General features: G+C 43.2%; 1 protein-coding gene across 1 annotated transcript in view; it reads left to right on the top strand.

Annotated features, from left to right (window-relative positions):
- MCTP1 (multiple C2 domains, transmembrane 1) overlaps positions 1 to 13,393 on the top strand; it is a 177,353-nt gene extending 163,960 nt beyond the window's left edge. The window contains exons 16-19 of the mRNA XM_009884339.1: positions 4,780 to 4,889; positions 8,668 to 8,777; positions 12,112 to 12,209; positions 13,322 to 13,393. Coding sequence (XP_009882641.1) covers positions 4,780 to 4,889; positions 8,668 to 8,777; positions 12,112 to 12,209; positions 13,322 to 13,393 — 390 coding nt within the window. The remainder of the gene's footprint in view (positions 1 to 4,779; positions 4,890 to 8,667; positions 8,778 to 12,111; positions 12,210 to 13,321) is intronic.
- The last annotated feature ends 7,440 nt before the right edge of the window (positions 13,394 to 20,833 follow it).

The raw sequence follows: 20,833 nt of genomic DNA on the forward strand, positions 1-20,833 counted from the left end.
GGTTAAACAACCTGACCCTCTCAGTTCATTATAGACTTAATGGAGGAGGCCAGTTTCAGGTCACCCCATGCACCTTTCCAGGTCCTGTAGACCATTCAGCTTTACCTCGTGATCGCACTTCCACAGTCAGCTTTAAGATAACAATATCATCATGGTTGTCTGACCTCTTTCCATTTCCCTGAGAAAATGATAAAATAATGACTTACCCGTGTATCCATCACCAGATCTGAAGCCTTTTGATAGGGGTACATAGTGACCTTCCCAGAAAGCAGAGGTTAGAGTCTGGGAGGTAATTGCTGAGGTCATTAATCCCCAGTGACAGGTTTTTGAGCAGCGGCCAGACCATAGGATGGTATTCAACAGTCGGTGTCTGCGTGCCCTCCCTGGGAGGTACTAATGAATCCTGCCAGTAAAGGGCTAATGCTTTTCCTGTCGACACTTCTGGGTCTACTTCGTTAGTCTTCAACGGGAGGTCTACCACGGCATTACAGCCCTGTGCTTGGCTGAGGCTTATGCCTGGGGACATCACAGGGCCAATGGATGAGCTCTGCTTTGGAGACCTATTATGAGTTCAAATAATCAGCAGTGTTTCCACATGGAAGTAGTGTTTTTCTGCTCAATAGAGATTTGCAGGTTTGTGGCTAAAGGTGAAGGAGTGATTAGAGGGATTCCTCACCTATAGCTGTGGGGCTGTGCTTTTGTGGCCACAGGTAGTCCAATGTGACACAGGCAAAGAAGATCACATGTGTCTTCTGGTGGCCAAGTGACAGGACGTAGCACTTACAGCATACCAGCTGAACACTCTTGCTCTCAGTGGTGGCTTCATCTCCTCTTTCTGTACCTACCACAAGTTAGTCTGGCTTTGTCTCAGTCACTTTGGTTTGTACAGAGGTGCTGTATCACACCAGCCTGGGCAGTGAGGGGTGTTTTTGGAAGATCCATCCAGAGCCTCTCTCTTTCCCAGACAGCATCTCCTAAAAATTTCAAAATTTACTTCTATTCTTGGACCTCTCCTATGATTTTTGTTTTTGTGGGCTGTGCCTTTCTCTCAAATTTAGCAGTTATTAATAGGAGAGTTATCCACTATAAAATATTCAGGGCTTTATTCTCTGTACTAAGAATATCCCCTTTCACTTAAAGCTCTTCTTTTTTGCTGGCTTGATTCTGTTAACTCTATCAAAGTTTACTTTTGAGTCTGGCTTATTTATTTGTCCTGCTTTCCCTGTCTTTTGAAACGTTTGGTTTGTAAATGCACTTTAACCTAGAGAGGAGAGAGGTTTGGGGTTAGTGATACAACCCGTTCCTAATGACCCTATTTTATCATGGGATTGGAAGCATAGTCCGCTGAATAAAGAGACTCGGACAACATGGGTTGTATTCAAGGTTTCATGTGAATTAGCTCCACGCAACCTAGGGCCAGCCGTTTACTTTGTTTTGCTTTGGTTTCTCCAAATGTAAAATATGGTTATGGCTGAAAATCAGTATACAAGAGTGAAGTATTATTATTGGCCGAGCAGTATATCAATCTATAATCTATAATTTCCTATGAAGGAGGAGGAGGAGGAGGAGGACGTGGTCTCAGTCTTTGGGTTCATTCCCTTTTGAAGATTCAGGTCAGACTATCCACGTTAATTTGAGTTTGCTTTCCCAGTTTATGCTTAAAGCCATCCCCTAGCAAACATCTTGCTTTTCAGATACCTTAAGCCTACTGCAAACAAATCATGGAAATTAAATAGTAATAAAGCTGTTGTTAGCTTTGTATAATAAATTTTACCTACTATTTAAATGGCAATTATTTCCAGAAACTTGGCAATTGTAGCCATACAAATGATGAAATTGATTCCAGTCACAGCCCATCTTTCTTTGGAAAGGAAATACCAGTAGTGTTTGAAAAATGGATTATTAAGAGCCTTGGTTCGCTTAAGGTGGCTCATGTGTTGTATTTGCTAACACAGCATCTTGCTAGAAGAAAATAAGGGGAGCTTTTCCCTAGCCCAGATTATTTTCTCCACAAATCTTTGGAGCAGGAAATAAAAACCAGCTAGTAGTTGTGGGGCATGTGGAATTAGTTTAAGCGAAGCCGAACCCTGATCCTGCTGACCGCCTCCTCTTTCCTGTGCTGTTTTGTCTATTCCTGCCTCAGAGTATGTCAACAAATTTTCTTTAAGCTCAGAAGGCACAGGGGGGTGGAAATAGTGGTTCTTTCTTTGTCTCTTTCTGTCTTTTGGGTTTGGTGGGGTTTTTTGGCGGGGAGGGACTCATTTAAAACAGATGTGTTTTCAAGAAAAGGTACAAGTTTGTATTGTAAAATATTTGTAAAGAAAAAGAGCCTCAGGACCTCTGAACGTAATCCCAGTTGACTTCTGGAGATGCCACAAAGGGCACTGCTTTTGTTACAGTGACATAATTCTTTTCTCACACACCTTAATTATAAATCAAGGTGACTGTACAGGCAGGGCAGAATCTGCTATACAAAACTGAAGAGGCAAAGTGTGTATGTATTTGAAAAGCAGAAGAATACCTGTGTTTTCTGTATGGCCTATTGTTTGCTTCTGCTGGATGAGAAAACAGATTATTTTCATGTTTCTCCAGTACTGCAAGTACGTGTTTTACACGAAGGAATAGAGCAGGTATCTCTTTCCTGACAACAAGTGAAACACGCTGGATATATGCTGCACCTCCTCTGAAGCTGTATACCTGAGGACAGTAACTCTCCCATTGTCAAGGCTTCAAGAATGTAATAAGTATTAAGGAAATAACTTCACAAATGACTTGGAGTTGCTGTGCAGCACTGGATGTGGTTGATATCAGTGGTTGTGGTTATGGTCATCCTCAAAAAACAAAAATATTTCTTCATGATATAAATAATTATTAATCTTGACTAAGAACATAAGCTCTTTCATGTTGCCTGAGAAACTGGCTGGTTTGCTGTCTCTGAAATGTTTGGTTTTTTCAAGTTACACAAAATCACTGGAAGTAGTTTTGCCATCTCTGTCTGTCTGTCTCTCTCTCTCTCTCTTACAATTATTTATTTTTAGACAATCTGTGTTCTGTAACTAAATACTTTCGATGTCTTCACAAGAAATCTTGACAACATAGCTGCAGAACCAGTGTCACTGAAGTAACTTCAGATGATTAAAAGTTAAATGATGTTTTCCTCATCCTGGTTTATTAAGACAGAAGAAATGACAGCAAAATAAGTGAATCAATATACTGTCTGCTAATTAGGCATCAGGAGAAGAAAAGAAAAAATGAAATACAACATATGCTAATTTCTTAGGTGCTGAACTTCAGAGTCAAGTACAGAGACTGTTGTATTGTGTGGTTTGTGATGGCAAATTGTTGAGCAACTTTTTTATCAAATATTTTGCCAATTTTGAAATACTTTTCTTTCCATTTCTTATTTTGAGAAAACACTCATGAAATTCAAACTAGATAAGGTAATACGGCATCACTCCATTGGAAATGTTGAACATAAACTCCGCACTTAGAGGTAGTCTGGGTAAAAATGAAGAGAAATTGTCATTTCTTTTTCTATGGTGATGCTTCATTTTAATCCCATCTAACACAGCATTTTTCTGAGAGTGCTGTTGGCTCAGCATGGATTTGATGCTACAGCCTGTCCAGCTGTGGAGACAGAAAACTTTTAGGGGAAAAAAGAAAAGGTTGTTAGAGCAGGAGGAAGCCCAGTTGAGGAATGGTCCATGGAGTGGGTTGATGTACGTGAGCAGCACCTTGCTGGGTTCTTCTAGGAGGCAGAGACTGCTCGAGTTGGCAGAAGGACGACATTTGCTGATGGGAAACCTATCAAAGACCCCAGAAAATTTCTTAATGAGGGTGGGTCCTACTTTTAAGACACAAATGGTCACTCTCTTTTTGAAAAAAAAAACAAAACATCACATCTTAAGGGGCACGAAGAATCTTGATAAATTTAACAAAAATGAAGTTATGGTTAGACATTTACATTACCATAAATTGATGACTTTGTGGCTAAAAGTCCAATAGTGTATAGAAACCTAAGTCAGGTGTTAATTAAATTAATTCCTACAATGACACCTCCCCTGCATGTTTCATTTTGTCCATGGCAAGCATTTTATATGCTTCTGGAGCTGTGGGCTGCACTAATCATGTTGTAAAGGCAGTCGGAGTTACATCTCCCATATATTTCATGGTAATGGCACTCGAATGTTAGTTAAGGAAAAATGAGAGAGAGAGAGAGAGAGAGAGAGAGGGAACATGCTCACAGGCCAAGCAGAAAGGTAGAGTAGATGATGATGGGGGACACAGGTACTTCTGACAACTTAAACACCTATTGGAGCCAGAGGGGATCGTGTCTGTAGGATCTGGGGTGTTTCTGGTTTCTTGGTCAGTGCCTCGCGTAGGGAATGTTTATCTTCCTGGCACCTACATCTGTGCAAGAACTGGCACTTCAACAAACTGCCATTATTCCACCTTTTGACTCTTACCACTTGAGTCAAATAGATAACGTTGGCACCTTCAGCATGTTTATGAAACAGAGACTTGGCTTATTGAAATATATGTTTAGAAACTAATGTGATGGCAAACAAAATTGTGTGGTGCTCAGCATATAACCTAAAACATACTTATTGTCAATAGGCACTGCTTAAAGAACAAGCAAACGATTTCTGATTGCCAGGTTTTACCAATTACCTTTAGATGAATCTATAAAGTGCACTTTGGAACCTTAACTGATGGACACCTGTTTTTTTTCTACAGTCAGAAATTCATTTATTCAACTACTCCTATTTTTTCCTTTAGGACAGTGAAAAAAAAGGATTTATGAACAGACTCTACGCCATCCAGGAGGTGTGTGTCAGTGTCCAGAATATCCTCGATGAAGTGGCTTCCTTGGGAGAAAGGATCAAAAAGTAAGTGCTGACAGAGGTGCTGGATTGTTCTCCAACACTGTTCATCTTTTTTCCAAGCTGAGGTACAAAGTCTTAGACCTTTCTTCTTTTTTTTAGTGGGGACTCTCACAAATCCCATTTTTTTGGATGACCCATTGTTGAAACTCATCTATATTTACCTTGCATTGTGTAGGCCCTCAGTTATTGAAAATCCTGTCATATTAATTTTGGGATTTAGGAATATATTAATTGGGAAAGAAAATCAGAACTAATGATTTGAAGTAATACAGAATCTTGTTGTGAGGCCTAACAGTAGTTATTTAAAAGTAATAAAAAACCATGAAGCTTTGATAAAGGAAATAAGCAGAACTGAATAGAGATTTCAGATTTTAAGGATATATGTATGTTCAGTTGCTGGAAGTGTTGTATTTATGTGAGTGTTCAAGACCTTTCCTCCTAGAGCATATGTAATTTGTAACACCTAATACATGATACATAAGAATTGCCAACAAACTTGGGTCCTAAGCAAGAGAGGTTCTGAGATTTATTGCAGGAAGTTTAGTGTATTTTCGGCACGGTCAGTGAACAGCAGCATAAAGTTTATTATTTGAGATCAGGCGGGCTCCAAAAAGACATCTTCCAGCCGTCAGCTGCAAAGCAGGGATGGGATTGAGTTGCCTTTCTGCCCCCCAAAAGCCGGGAGCATCTCATCCTCACCAGATGAGCAGCTCCCTTGCAACTGTCTTTGCACTGTGGGCAGAGGTGGCAGGCAGACAGATGACCCGGGAGCCACGCTGAGGTAGAAGACCTTCACAGAAGGCTTTGCTTTAAAAGAGCGCATCTTGGAGGAGAGTTAGAGCGGCGCGGTCCCTTGTTCTTGGTGTGATCTGGGAGCACAAGGCTCTTGTCTTGTCCGCAGCTGCTGCCATCTGCAGTGCACTGGTGTTCCACACCTACGAGACCACAGCCAGTGCAAAGGGTTACAGCCCCAGCGTAAGTACTGACTTTTGGAAATGCATTTTAGGGAACTGATCCGTTGGGCAGAGGACAACGTGCAGGAAGCAGGTGGATCATCTAGCATGATGTTCTGCCCATTTTTTTTATTTTTTTGTTTGTTAAATCTCTCAGCGATGGTGAGCATATCCGAATCAGGATGAAGCGGAGGTTGTCATTTATGCATTTAAGAGCAAAGTCCCTCATAGAAACACTTGGGAAACATTCCTGTGGGGACACATCCAGGCAGGCGCGTTCACAGCAGCAGAGGCAGGCGCAAGCACATTATATTGCACGGCTCTTCAGATAGGCGAAGTAAGCATCTCTCTGAAAGAAGTCTTGCATCAAAAGGCTGGTGGTGGAAGTTGTCTTGATGACTAAGTTTTTCTAATTGTGCATTTTGGAAGTCAGGTTTGTTCTGCTGTATACCAGATGAGAGCAACAGAATTTTCCAAACCGAGTGAGACCGAATCTTCCTATAAATCTTTGTAATTTGTTCCTGAAACTATAATGGGAAACCTGTACTGAATGCTGTGCTAACACAGCACATAAGGAGGTTTGCTAAGTGAGGAGCCAGTGTTCCCACACATGGCGTGTCTGTGATCCATCGCACAAAGCCGAGTCACAGGAACATGAGCAGACCCGCAACCTTCTGTTCATCCCAAATGCATGCAGAAGAGGGGAAAAGAGCAGGTGTCCCCTGAGGAGAAAGGGAGTGATCCTACACCAAGTGACACTAACATAATGTTCACTCTGGAGACATGTCAAAATTGCCAGGGAGAAAAGAAGACAAATAAACACAGGAAGCCAGAGCTCATTATGAAAAATATGGCGAGCAATTCAGATAATTGCAATTATTCCGCCAGAGAAGCCAAAATAATGTAATCACACTGTTTGGGCACGTAGCTAGTGCTAATACTTTAAAGAGTATCATCAGACTATTTAGAGCCAAAGCCACATTTTCCTTCTGGATAAATGTCATGCAGCACCTTTGACATGGTGATGCCTTCATGGAACAATCCCGTTGAGCCAAGCTCCCTTTAACCAGCCTTCCTGTGGGACATATATATAAATTGGCCATCTGGCCTTTCTCTCTTACCCGCACACAGAGGTTGGAGAGCCGCAGCACGGCTGTTTCAAGACTCGTTAGCTTTCACTTCCTCTCTGCCCACACCTCAGCCTCTGCAAAATGAGGCGATCAGCAGTTTCTTATCACAGTGTAGAGTTTGGGACCCTTATTAAGGATGTTTTGATCAGGGGCTTTTTTTGGAAAGGTGATGTCCTGAAACTCTGATGGCATCCCAGAAGTTGTCTTCCTTTATCCTTAAAGAAATAATCTTTATTTGATTTTATTTTGTCTGGAAGATAAAGTTTTTCTTTGCTTTTCCTGCAATGTACTTTATCTTATGCCACTCCATCCTTTTTTTTTTCTCCTCCCATCCTTGTTCTGCTTCCTTTTCTTTTTTTTTTTTGTGCCACACCATGTGGTTTTATTTCCTTCTTTCATCCACCGCTGTTGCATTATCCCCGTCTTCAGGACTGACTGTTCAGTCCCCTCCTTTCCCCAAACCCTCTCCTTCGTTGGTGTATGGCTGAGTTTCCAGCTTTTCACACCCACACATTTGCCTTGTCCTGACTGTACCCCCCAAGACAGAAGGGTTCCTGGCTGCAGGGTGCAAAGCGCCCTTTTATGGCTTGGTGTGTCCTTATGGTAGAGCAGGGAGGAGATAGAACAGAAAGCCTCAGCAGCACTCCTCTTATATCCTCTCACCAGTGTTGGAGGTGGAGTTCTGGGTTGCTTGTGTGGGTGCATCTGGGGAGAAAGGAATTGTGTGTGTTTTGCCTGATGCTGAAGTTGAGGGCGAGCACTGACATTTCCGAAAAGCGGAGCAGTGCTTCCTCTGGAAAACCACACAATCACCTTGGGAAGGGACCTTTAAGATCATCAAGTCCAGCCATCAGCCTAACACTGCCAACTCCACCACTAAACCATGTCCCTCAGCACCACATCTGCCTGTCTTTCAAATACCTCCAGGGATGGTGACTCAACCACTGGGCAGCTTGTTCCAACGCTGGACAACCCTTTCGGTGAAGAAATTTTTCCTAATATCCATCCTAAACCTCCCCTGGGGCAACTTGAGGCCGTTCCCTCTTGTCCCATCGCCTGTTCCTTGGGAGCAGGGACTGACCCCCCCTCACTACACCCTCCTTCAGGGAGCTGTCGAGAGTGAGAAGGTCTCCCCTCAGCCTCCTCTTCTCCAGGCTGAACACCCCCAGGGCCCTCAGCCGCTCCTCACCAGACGTGTGCTCCAGACCCCTCACCAACTCCATCGCCCTTGTCTGGACTTGCTGCAGTACCTCAGTGTCTGTCTTGTCGTGAGGGGCCCAGAACTGAACACAGCATTTGCGGTGGGGCCTCACCAGTGCCCAGCACAGGGACACCATCACTGTCCCAGTCCTGCTGGCCACACTGGTCCTGGCGCAGGCCAGGATGCCATTGGCCTGCTCGGCCACCAGAGCACACATTCAGCTGCCATTGACCAGCACCCCCAGGGCCTTTGTGCACAGCTGGGCCGGGAGAGGTGCCCTTCAGTGGGCAGGTGGGTGAAGCCAGGACCTCCTGTCATTTGCACTGGGGGTGGGTCCAAGTCCAAGCTCACCCTGACGTCCACCATCCATGCACCCATTTGTAGTTTCAGTTTGTTCTCACTGATGGAAACTGGCACCCATGTCCTGCCCATTATCTGTTCTTTTATTGGCTCTGTTGGGTGACCACAGTTCTGACTTTTGTTAATTTTTCTTTTAGTACATTCAACTGGACTGTCCCATTTCTGAGCTGTCTGGCGATTGTTGCCCTCTGCGTGTTCACCATCATCCTGTATTTCATTCCACTGAGATACATTGTCCTTGTCTGGGGTAAGTAAAGCCTTTTTTAACTCTCTGTGCCACTTAGAAAAAACTGTTTTTTAAGGGATGACTTACGTTGTCAGTACTTTTCTGTATTTATGGTCATGAAGCTGCCCCATGATGGAAACCGACAGGTTAGTTAAAAATCACAGCGGCATGAAGATTTAGGCCCACCTGCAAAATGCATTTTTCTTGGCTGGCATTCTAGACTTCATCATACTATAAACATGTAGCCATGAGGATTCTTCATATATCAAAGTGTAGCTTTGTCTAGATATTACTCTGATTTATTTTCACCACTTATACGCAAACAGAGGCATTTCAATCTATATAGTGCATTTAGGACAATATGCCTTTTTTACTGCAGTACTTTATCTTGTGAAAGCGTATGTAAACATGGCAACAAGAAACCTGTTTAAAGGGTCACCTTTAGTCCAACAGAAAGGTATATGTGGTATTTGGCTGGTTGATAATGAAGAGAAACTGGGGGGGACAGGCGGGCGGAATTGTGATTGATCCAAGCTCTCACCACTTGTCCTTATATTTATTCTTTATGCTGATTTTAAACAGCTACCGTTACCGCATCTGTTGTAAATAATGCTCCAAGTTTTCGTTTGTACATCTTTTATACACCTTGTGCCACCAGCAGCGGTACCCTTATTCAGTAGGGCAGGCTTGTGAAGTCCCAGTTAAATCTGTGGCTAGATTTTCTTTCTGAATAAAAGAATAGCTATCATGCCTTTTTAAAAACTTCTGAACTCAAGAGACAATATAAAATAGTTGAACTGACTCCAAAGAATATATTTGTTATGTGTCAGACAGTATTAGTAATATTCTTACAGAGTCTTCACAAATAAATGTAGCAGAATATGTGAAGTGGAGAAGAACCAATAAGGAGGATTTGAACAAAAAAAATTTATGGAACTAAACGAAGCAGGTGTGTGGGCTCACTGTTCTTTCCTGTCTGGTGATTTCATTTCTTCCACACACACCCTATATCACTTCGGTGAAACCCAAGCTCTTTAGTTTGTGCCCCCTATTTCATCCTTCCTTGCGCACACGTGATGGCCTCTTATTACTGATGTTTGAAGTACTTGGTCGGTGTCCTTTTTCTGTCATTTTTTGGACTGATCTGGTGTCTTGTACACTTGCTTTCATACGTCCCCTTGTTTCATTCAAGAACCCGAGGCTGTGATGTACGCACAGGACTGCTGTTTGACAAGCCCTGGACAGGTACCCTGCCATACCCCAGGGGGGTCGCTCTCTCCCAAAAACATCTGTTTCACCTAAGGCAGAGCCTCGACTCCCAGACTGGAGCCCATGCCTCCCCAACCACAGATGGATAGCATAAGGACAAATTATTCCAAGTGCACCTTTCTCCCTTTCCCTCCGTCTCTTCCCTCCCTGTCCCCAAGTCTATCTAGATAACCATTTCAAGCACCTTTCTTCACTGGAGGTTTCAGCTCCACATTTTTCTCCTGTACTTCAGTTTAGGTGGCTTCTTATTCAGCAAGGACATGGGGATCCCTTCTTTAGAGAAATATTTCTCTTGTGTTGAGCCAGCAGACCAGACAGGTACCACTTATCTGCAGCTTCAGCAGTCCGGACCTCCTCAGGGTGAAATGCGTTCGCACAGAGCCACGGCAGCTGTGTGGAAAACACACACCCTTTTTCCCCAATATTTTGTGTTTCTAGCCTCCCCCGTCCATATACATTTCTTCATCTCATTCATTCATCCCGCGCTTGAAAGCAAAAGACCTCTTTGTCTGACTTTTGTCCGTAGGAAAGTTTGAGCTGGTCTGTGGCAGCATCTGCCCATTTTGTTCTTTGGGAAGACAGGGTTTTATTTAATGAAAATTTGCCCGCGTTATGGCCTGTCTTTTGTATAGCTGTGTAGGAACCACCTCTGCGCTCTAATCCTGTTTGCAAGAGCGCAGAGTCCTGGTAACCGCTACAGCTGTTTAGGTGGAAAAGAGTATAAAGAAAATTCTAATCTGAAATTTTTCAAGCTTTTAGAAAAGCCCTAATCCCCTGGTTGTGTTTTGCTTCTCCTGTAGGGTCTCATCTCACCCGTTTGGCTCTTTTCTTTCCTTGAGCCTTGACCATGACTTATTCATGCATTTACTTTCATGACTGGTGGCTGGTTCTTTTCTTTGTTGGAGGTGATCATGAGACCATATCAACTTCTGAATTCACCCGTGGGTGGTGCGGTGGCCACATGCAATAAACGGTGGGGTAGACCTTGAATTTCTCAGTCCCTTGCTGATGCAAAGCATCTGCTTAAACGAAAGTAGTTGAACCTCAGGTATTCTTTCTCAACACTGACAGTTCAATCTCCAGATAAAGGGATTGCAGCATCTCCTGTCTGCACTGCGGAGCTGAGAATTCACCTGGTGGGAGGCCATGGGTGGTATGGACACCGCAGCTTGCGCACTCCGTCCCGAAGCTTTATGTCCTTGCTAAAGCTTTCTGAAAAGCCTGGGCACCAAAGACTTTGTGGAAGATAAACTGTATTATCTTATCTCTGATACAGCCTCGATAAATTACACAGAACAGCACATTTTTAATGCTGTCCCAGCTTTGTCGCACTCACGTGAGAGTCTGCGCCGTTTGTACCATTCCTGCCCATCTTTTGGATGCGGGTTCCCGGAGCCCACGCACAAGGTTCTCCTGTGAAAAGTGTATGAATCTGACCCAGTATGTAACAATAAGCAAATGAGTCTAATTTAAAAGCTTGCTTTCTGCTTAGTTTGGTGAGGATTTTCGTGGTGCTTCTGAACACAAGTTGTCAGTAGGCATTGTAAGACCAAGATGTCTAAGGGAAACATCACATCCCTTCTCTCTACTGCTGTCAGATCATCTGTACCTGTCATTCCCAGACAGAGGTTTGTGTAAACTCTTCCTAAAGCCTTCGCGGGATGCAAACTTCACTCCTTTCTCTGTGCTTCCACGTCCTTAGCACTGGAAAGATTTTTCCTTGTGTCTAGTCTAAATCTTCTGTCCTGCAGTAAAGCCCATTACTGCTTGTCCTCTCCACCACAGAAATGGAGTACGCTTTATTCTTCTCCTTTTTGCATCCTCCACATAATAACCACCATTTCTATTAGTTTAAAAAGAAAGTATCGGAGGAATTTGAAAATGTGCCTAGAACTTTTGGAGCAGAGGGAAGCACAGGAGCAGATTCTGACTTTTAGAGCCTGAGTTTACAGTTCATTCATTCTTTAATTCAGTGCTGTCAAGACTTTGAAGTGGATCCTAAAATCTTTTTTAGAACTTTGCCAAAAATATGTATGTATTTAAAAAAAAAAAAAAGATGGTAACATTTGAACTTCCACTTTTGCAGGCATCAATAAATTTACAAAGAAGCTTCGAAATCCATATGCAATTGATAACAACGAGCTGCTTGACTTTCTATCCAGAGTTCCTTCAGATGTACAATTGGTGTGTATATTTTTTAAAGTCTCCTTACGGTAGTTAATTTGGTATGCGGCATCATGAATTTCTGGGTTTTTTTAAACAAATTTTGAAGCAGTTATTTTGATTCAACTTTGCATTCTTTGACACAAAGAAATTGCAACGCAAGCTGGGGATGGTCCATGACCCTTTAGGAGGCTGCTGGACTGTTTGCTGCTGCCTTGGTTGTGCCTTTGGGGATCTGCAGGGGCAATCAGTAAAAAGACAAGTATTTTGGAGAAGGTAGCGGGTGCTGGAGTTTGTGTTAAGCAGCCTCCAGTGCCATGTGAATCTGACGGGGATAAGGCAATGGGGTAGGAAACGCTGGAGCTGAGGCTGTCAGGACGTGCGGAGAGGGAACGGGAAGGTCAGGTGATGGAGGGAGCTGCACCGAGATGGAGCCAGCGGCGGGCGGCTTTGCCCAGTGTCTCATGATGGCACTCGGAGCACTTCAGCCTTTCCTTTCCTGGGGTGAAACTTTTTGCTGCGGCCACAGTTCAACTGTGCTCATAAACTCCTTTAAAAATAAGCTGGTTATGAATTACAAGCTTTTGCGACGCAGTGCTCTCCTGAGAAGGTGCAAGCATTAAGATAATGTCAGGCACATAAATCACCTCCAGCACCGCAAAGATTATATACTTTCCGTATTTCTAGGTAACGGTTTCAGTTCAGAGCTGGTATAAATAGGAGGTGTGGGTGCACATTCCCGCTCCAAAGCAGATCCCCTCTGTGGTAGACCTTTGAAAATAAGCGAGTTTTTAAGAAAGATTGCAAGGAATATTCACCCTATTCATTAAAGAGGATACTGCTTATTCTCTGTTAAAGCTCATGAAGAAAACTGAAGTAGCCTCCTTAAAGTTTGCATCGGAACAGTGTTTTCCTTCCTGGCAGGATTCTCCTAATGCTGTTTTTCCTTCTTACTCTAGATCTGTCATTCTGTTGTTCTTGAATCACAGCTGCAGAGCCCATGTAGTTTGCAGGGGGGTGGTTTTCTTTTTCTTTCTTTTTTTTTTTTTCCCCTGAGAAAAAAAACCATAAATCCTCCTTTTTCTATCAAGCGCCACCTGACCAGTTTCTTTCTGAACGTTGTGTTTAAACAGATGCAATACCATGAGCTGAAACAGGATCCCAGTCACAGCCCGAGCAAGAGGAAGAAAAACAATCCTGGCTAGACAACTTCACGCGTTGAGGAGACTAGCATCTGCTGGGGGAAGATAAATGGAAAAGCCTACACCTAAGCAGCATTTCTTTTCTCTAAGCTTTTTATTCATTTTGCCTTTTTATCTAATGAGGAGATTTTGTAAATATTGTAAAAAGGCATTTCTCATTGACTATATACTTCGCACTGTAAAGACACGTTTGGTGAAGGTTTGTAGTAGGGTTTTTGCCCTTTGAAAGCCTTGTTAGAAACAGCATAACACATTAAAGGAATCAAAATGGTAAATACACACTGCGACTTGATGGTCAAAGTTACCTGAAATACTCAAATCATGTCGACTAAATCTACAAAAGGTGTAAATTTAAGTCTGACTCAAAAATTCGGTCAGATCTTATTTGTGAGCGTTAATATTTTTATCCAGTAAGTCACCATAACAATTTTCTATGTTTTATACATTTCAAGAGAAACACAATGTAGTGGAGCCTACTGCACTTAAGTTTTAGCAGATTTTTTTGAACTCCAGACCCTGGTGTTAACTCCTGGTGCAATGTTTTCCTGTGCAGTAGGGCTGCTAATAAGATAATGAGAAACACCAAGTGCAAATCTTTTTCTGGAGCTCCCGAAAGAAGTTCCTGCTGTTTTTATCATTCCATTATAAGACCTAAAAATCTCTGTTTCTCTCAAAATACTGCCAGGTTTGTAACTGATTGCCTATCTGATTTTTCTATATGTACCAGTAATCTTCATTTGTACTACATAGTTTAGTGAATGAAGTTCATAGTTCTGCTGTAATGGAAATACTATCGAACTAACTCCATATTGCTTTGGGTGTCATGCTATGAACACCTTTTGTGCGCATAACTATTTTAATATGGGAATCTTTGCCGAAATGTTTTTGCTTTCAAATCACAAGATCGTACTAAGACGCTTAATGATATAACACATTACCTGTTACTAATGTGAAATATAGTGTAGAGGAAAAAATGCAGTTGTGGTAAAACTGGTACACCGGGTTTATTTCCTTAGCTAATAATGTATTCGGTCCTTCTGATACGATTGTGCCCTACTGCATGGAAACTGCATTATTTTATAAATTACATGGAACATAGACGAGAAACGTTTACATTTCAAATGTCTTAGTGGCCACTGCATAACGAGTACTTGGGGATATATTCTGATAGCTGCATGTAGACTTCCGCGCTCAGCTCCCCGTGTAGTGAGCAGAGACTTCATTCCTGAGGGACTACCTGTGCACAGCTCTTAGTCGTAGCTCCCAGTGACGCTGAAGGGGATTTTCGCCCGGGGAGAACGGCAGGACTGCGTCCTCGAGAGGAGTGTTCCTGTGGTCCTCTCTGGGTTACCTCTCGTTGGTTGCAATTGCTGATAAAGTTATATTGCACTACTCTAAGAATACTTTTTGAAAAGACTTATTTAGAAATACTTTGCAAGCAAATGTATATATATTTGTCCAAAGAGTTATATGTTAGCTGCATTGGTCATGAAGGATCATCCTGGATTTGTTTATTTTACAGATACGTTGATAGCCGGTTTCTGATGTGACGGTTAATTTGATCTTTCTGTTTGTACGTTTGAAAGAACACAGACCGTTCTGCAGAAAGTCTTGGACCTAAATATGCTCTTGTTACATCACGACTTTAAGAGAATTTATTTGCGAAGCTGGTGTGACCACCGTATTGATGTATGCTGCCCAAGGAGCAACATACAACTGATGAAGTCAGAATCGCTGATGAGCCTATTTTGTTTAAAAAAAGCCAAACTTTTGACTTGACAATGCGCGAATGTTTGTTGCCAGTTGTCAGTTTTGCAGAGTTCTTTGATACGCTGCAAGCCTTGTACCTTCGTAATGTTGCCCATCGGTCCGCGTGCGCTTTCCTGTTGTGTTTCTTTTCTGTACTCAATTTCAAATGTCTGCTTTGGTGGTAGCGTCTGACTTACTTATACACATTTATCGCATTAAACACAGTTTTAAGCACCTCTCTACAAGGCATTGGGAAGCCTCTTTCTTTGAAGTCCCACGCTATCGTTTTCCCATGAGTGGTGTGAAGGGCAAGGAAATGAAAACATCATATTTCTGTATGCAAGATTTCAGTGTTTTAAGCCCCAAAACATGCAAGTGGAGAGGCCAGGGGGAGAAAAACATCTGTTTGTTGAAAAAGGGTAAACTACTTTTAATGCCTCGGTCATTCAGAGTTGATTTCGCTGAAAATACACCACACAGAGGCAAGACTAAGGATGCATGTCGATTAAATATGATTTCCCTGCCACTTCAGGACATTTTAAAATCACATTTTAAAATAATTTATCCGTGAACCCATTTTCAGTATTTGCACTTTGTCTATTCTGCTGTGTGTGGGAGGCCTCTGTAGAGAATCACTTCTGCCTTACGCCATAAGTGTTTCAAAGTATTTTCCATTTCCAGATTGGTTCTGAAGTCCATTTCTGACCCGTTAGATTTGCTGGGTTTTATTCCTCAGCTGCTTGTCCGTTCATAAATAATGACAGAAGAATAAGGCATCTCCGGATCATGAAATTCTCTCTGCTCTCGGAAAATAGAATTTAACAACTTTCTTTGGGTCCGGTGACAATGAGTAACTCAATTAGGGTGCACACATAAAGTAGGTGTCAGAGCGCCCTGGATCCATCGAGGCTAATTGTCTGAGAGGTTCTAGTAACATTTCTGCTGATAACTGACAGTGCTGAGCTCACTCACCCTGTTTTTACAGTTGTTTCTCTTTGCAGAAAGGAACAACTAAGTGGTTTTCCTGGTAGCAATGAGCTTTAACTTGAAGAGCTACTGTGCTGTAACTTAGCATTTTAAATCCAAGTGGAATAAACCCCAGGTGTTTTTTCTATTGCAATTATAACAACAGTGAAATAAGAAAAAAAAAAACCAAACAACAAAACAAAACCACCAAAATAATCAGAAATTAATTAAGCAGGCTGCATACAGTATATCTGCTGGTGTGGGCCCTAAGAGCATTGGCTTTTTCACCAACAAGAAGAAGAGCGGCTGCACCTGCCAGCAAATGTGCTACGTTTACTACAAATGTACTAAAGTATTTCATTCTAGGATAGCCCAGCAGCTCAAAGTGAAGGAGATAAAGGGAAACATTATTTCTCTCATCAGTGCTAGACGAACACAGCCGCCACACAAAGCGTAATGAGACCTTTGCAGCCCTCTGCCCAGCAGCCGGGGCTCCGGCCTCGCGGGAGGAGGGCGGATGCTGCCCCTGCCCCCCTTCCTCGCTGGGCTGCCGGGGTCCTGCTGGCGGCCAGACACAAACCTCGTTCCGTTTCTGAGCCTCCTTCTCTTTTGAGGGCAGAATTTCTCCTCCCAGATGGGCTGATTTCCAGATTGCTGCGCAGCTGCTTCTATTAAAGACGGCTCATCTCCCCCAGCCCCCACCAAAACTGCCGCTGCAAATTTTCAATAAATACCTCCTCCTCCAGAATTTTCCTAAAATCTTGCAGAGATGAAAACCCAAAACTTTTCACATCAAACAGAGTTGCAATTATAGCTATTTGTCAGTGCGGAACACTGGATTTCCATTGCTTTCTGCCTAATTAAGGTATAGCATAAAAGGAGTGCATCTTCTGACTCTCAAAGGGGAAATTCAACTGCTCCCAGATAAAGTGCAGTCTTTAGACATCAGTCTAGAAAAATGGGAAGGCTTTAACAAAGCATACTGTTCTCTACTCTCTCACTTACCAAAGTGGTTGAAATGCAACTCGTTGAAAGTCTCGTGGAATTGGTGAACCAGTGAAGGGCAAAGCAGAAGGGACAAGGGTGAGGAGCAGCCTGGAGAAGGGCATGTAGACCCAGAGAGAGATGTTCAGAAGGGCTGACCTCCCAGTGGTGCTCTCCCTCTGCACTTGGTGGAGAAAGAAAAAGATCCTTCATACAAGACTAGTGTAGCTGTCCTAAACCACCTTCATTTTTCTGTGTTAATCCACACTGAGACAGACACTGAGGTGCTGGAGAGGGTCCAGAGAAGGGCAACGGAGCTGTGAGGGGTCTGGAGCACACGTCTGGTGAGGAGCAGCTGAGGGCCCTGGGGGTGTTCAGCCTGGAGAAGAGGCGGCTGAGGGGAGACCTTCTCGCTCTCTACAGCTCCCTGAAAGGAGGGGGCAGCGAGGGGGGGTCGGTCTCTGCTCCCAAGGAACAGGCGATGGGACAAGAGGGAACGGCCTCAAGTTGCCCCAGGGGAGGTTTAGACTGGATATTAGGAAAAATTTCTTCATGGAAAGGGTTGTCCAGCGTTGGAACAGGCTGCCCAGGGAAGTGGTGGAGCCACCATCCCTGGAGGTATTTGAAAGACGGGCAGACGTGGTGCTGAGGGACATGGTTTAGTGGTGGAGTTGGCAGTGTTAGGTTGATGGCTGGACGCAATGATCTTAAAGGTCCCTTCCAACCCAGACAATTCCATGATTCGATTCTATGATTGCAAATACGGTGAGCTGCTTCAATTGACTAGACCTGCCCTTTGTCGGGAATACTGCATCTTCCTTTCAGAGCAGCCTCTCTCTCAGGGAAAGGAAAAAAGAAGTTATGTAGGACAGCTGCTGCCAGCCATGGACAAGGAGAGCAAGCGTAGGTCAGGCCATCAGACCAGGAGGTTGGATACTTCTTGCTCCAGGAAGCATTAGAAATTTTCTGCTTCTTTTGTGTCATAGTGATCAACAAAAAGAAGGCATGTTTCTTGTAAACTAAGGATTTTCGATCTTAGTTTTTTAAAAAATCCATAAGCTATCATAATGCAAAATATGAAACAAATCTGAACTATCTGTTGCACAGGACATTGTACTTCTGGATAACTTCTTTTTTCTCTGTAAGAATTTAATGCTCAAATGAAGTCAGATTTATCCTACTTTGAGCAGGACAAATTCCCCATCAATGAATCTTGGGTGTCCAACTTAAATTTCTGGAAGTTTGAAACTGAGCTCTTTTACCAAAAGGACCAAAAAGAGTATGACCACATTTTTCTCCTCATCAGTCTTAGTACTGAATTAAATTTAAATGTCAAAAACTTTTTTATGGTTCAGGTTGCACAATATAGAAGCCTGAAACCCTTAGTTATGAGTCATACGGTAATAAATATTTTCCCATTTTAGTATAATCAAAAGAAACTCAAACTTGCTTTTCTTACTCAGCTTTTATGTAAATTATAGCAGGTGATTAAAGGAAAGCCTGAAATGTTCATCACTGATATATATTTTGATTAAAGAGTGCTTATTAGCTTTCTCTGGAATCATTTCATAAGCCAGTTCTGCCTGACCTGCTTCACCCTGACATGAAGACACATTCCTGAAAGTTTACTTTTTGTGTAATTGCACATGATCTTTTTTGGGCATGACACAAAAAAACCCAAAGACTTGTAGATCTGCAGCTGGTGGAGGAAGCTCCCTGGTCAAAAGAAATAAAGAGAAGTCAAACACATTGAAAAAACATGGTTAAATTTGTAGGGAGTATCAAGCGCTGGGCAATTGCGCAGAAGGGAAGAAGAGGTGCAACCTGGGAGCTTCCCATCTTCACTGCGTGTATGCCATTGCAATTCCCACAAGGAGCAGAACTTTGAAAAGAAAATGGAAATATCAAACACACGTCCTGTCTTATCACGCCATTCCTACATATTACTGGACAAAATGAAAGTGCTTTAAAGCTGACTCGTAGCACTGGTGGTTTACCGCAGCTGGAGGGCTTTCCAGCAGAAGGTCCTCAGTTGACACGTACCCATTATAATCTGTGCCGCAGCTCCTGCAGGCTGCTCGGAGCCTCTACCACCACTTCACCTAAAGGTAACTGAAAAAGGGGTTTTGCTGAACTGGGTGCCGGGAAATCTCATTTCCAGTGGTGTTCTTACCACGTTGTATCGCCAATTCGCAGTGCGGCGCACTGACCATTTCTCTCACTTACAAAAATTTACATCTCGGAAACCAGCACTGTCTCGGTGCGCGCCTGTCCTTGAGCTGTGACATAAAGGAAGATATCTCTCTGCCTCCTGAACAAATATGGTAACAAAAGCAAAAAATATGTTCCTTCCCCGCAGGGTTGCTAGCCCTGGGACACGTAACAATCTCGACAAGCAGTCACGCTCGTATCGGGAGGAGCTGTTGCTCACGGGCATGAGATAACAGCTTGATCAGAAGAAATGGGCCTCGAGACTAAAGCAGTTTCTTCCCTCAGCCACATTTTTATTCCGCAGGCTGAAGCCCCCTAAACACATCTAGTGGGGAACGGGGGAGGAGAAATGGGGAAGGGCCTGGGTTGTTAAATAAAAGATTTACTTTTAAATTGGGTAACTATCAAATATAACTTTGATTCTTGCAAGCTTGTTGTGGGTATTTTTGTAAAGGCTGGGATTTTTTTAAAGGACAGAAGTCTTTTTGCACTATGTTTCTAGAAGTAAATGTCTCAGAAAAAAGTCCAGTCACTGCGGTTTGCTGAGGCAGCATGCAATTTTCGGTGGCATCTTGGCAAAGAGCTGAGGAAGAATTACAGTGGATGACGAGGCTGGAACCGGTATTTTCCCTTCGTAATACTGACACCTCCTTTCCCCTGGCATCCTTACAGAGATCCACAGCTCGAAACCACAGTTACATCCACACCTTCCTGTCCCGCTACCGCACCGTTTCCTGTCTCTTCCCAACCTCAGTCTTTGCTGGTGACATGCTGTGAAGTGAGTTGGTCCCACACCTGCTGGTGCTCCGTATTGCTCTTTCTTTGTCTCCACTTTGGCTGCAGTCACTGGGTGACCAAACTCAAGGCTGCTGCCCCGTATCTCCTCCCCTTGATTTCCTGGTCACCGCTGATACCAGCAATTAAACCTTACTGGGAAATCTCGCTGTTTGCTGTGTCATGCTCTCTTACTTATTCTCCCTAGTTCTCCTTGGGTTCTTCTGGTGGGCTTCTCCTTCCCTTCCAGAATTTCTTTTTGGTTTATTCCTGTTCTTACAGCCCTATCTCCTTGGCAATATGTTCACAAAGCTTCAGCTGCTGGTTTTATGTCAGCACCTCAACTTTTCCTTGGTTTGTCATCACTGCATTAATCAGTCATTCCTATCTTTCATCAGTGCTGCTTCTCCTGGGGCTGCAATGACTCCCTTCTAGACCACCCTCCTCTTGGTATGCTACGTCCAGACTTTGTCCGCTCCCCACTCCCTGGTTATAACATATTTTGAAATTGTTCCCTGTGAAAGTCAGTGCAGAAAGGAAGACTACAGAAGTAAAAATTCATGTTAAAAGGAAAGAAGTCTCCTTTGGATAGTGGTATAACCATTTTTACAATGTACGTGCATCTTGCTGTTGGTTACTTGCTTCTGAAATATCATAGAACCATGGAGTCACAGAATGGTTTGAGTTGGAAAGGACCTTAAAGACCATCTCGTTCCACCCCCCTGCCCTGGGCAGGGCCACCTCCCCCCAGCCCAGGTT

This window comes from Charadrius vociferus, unplaced genomic scaffold, assembly GCF_000708025.1.
Source record: "Charadrius vociferus isolate BGI_N301 unplaced genomic scaffold, ASM70802v2 scaffold744, whole genome shotgun sequence".
Classification (NCBI taxonomy): Eukaryota; Metazoa; Chordata; class Aves; order Charadriiformes; family Charadriidae; genus Charadrius; species Charadrius vociferus.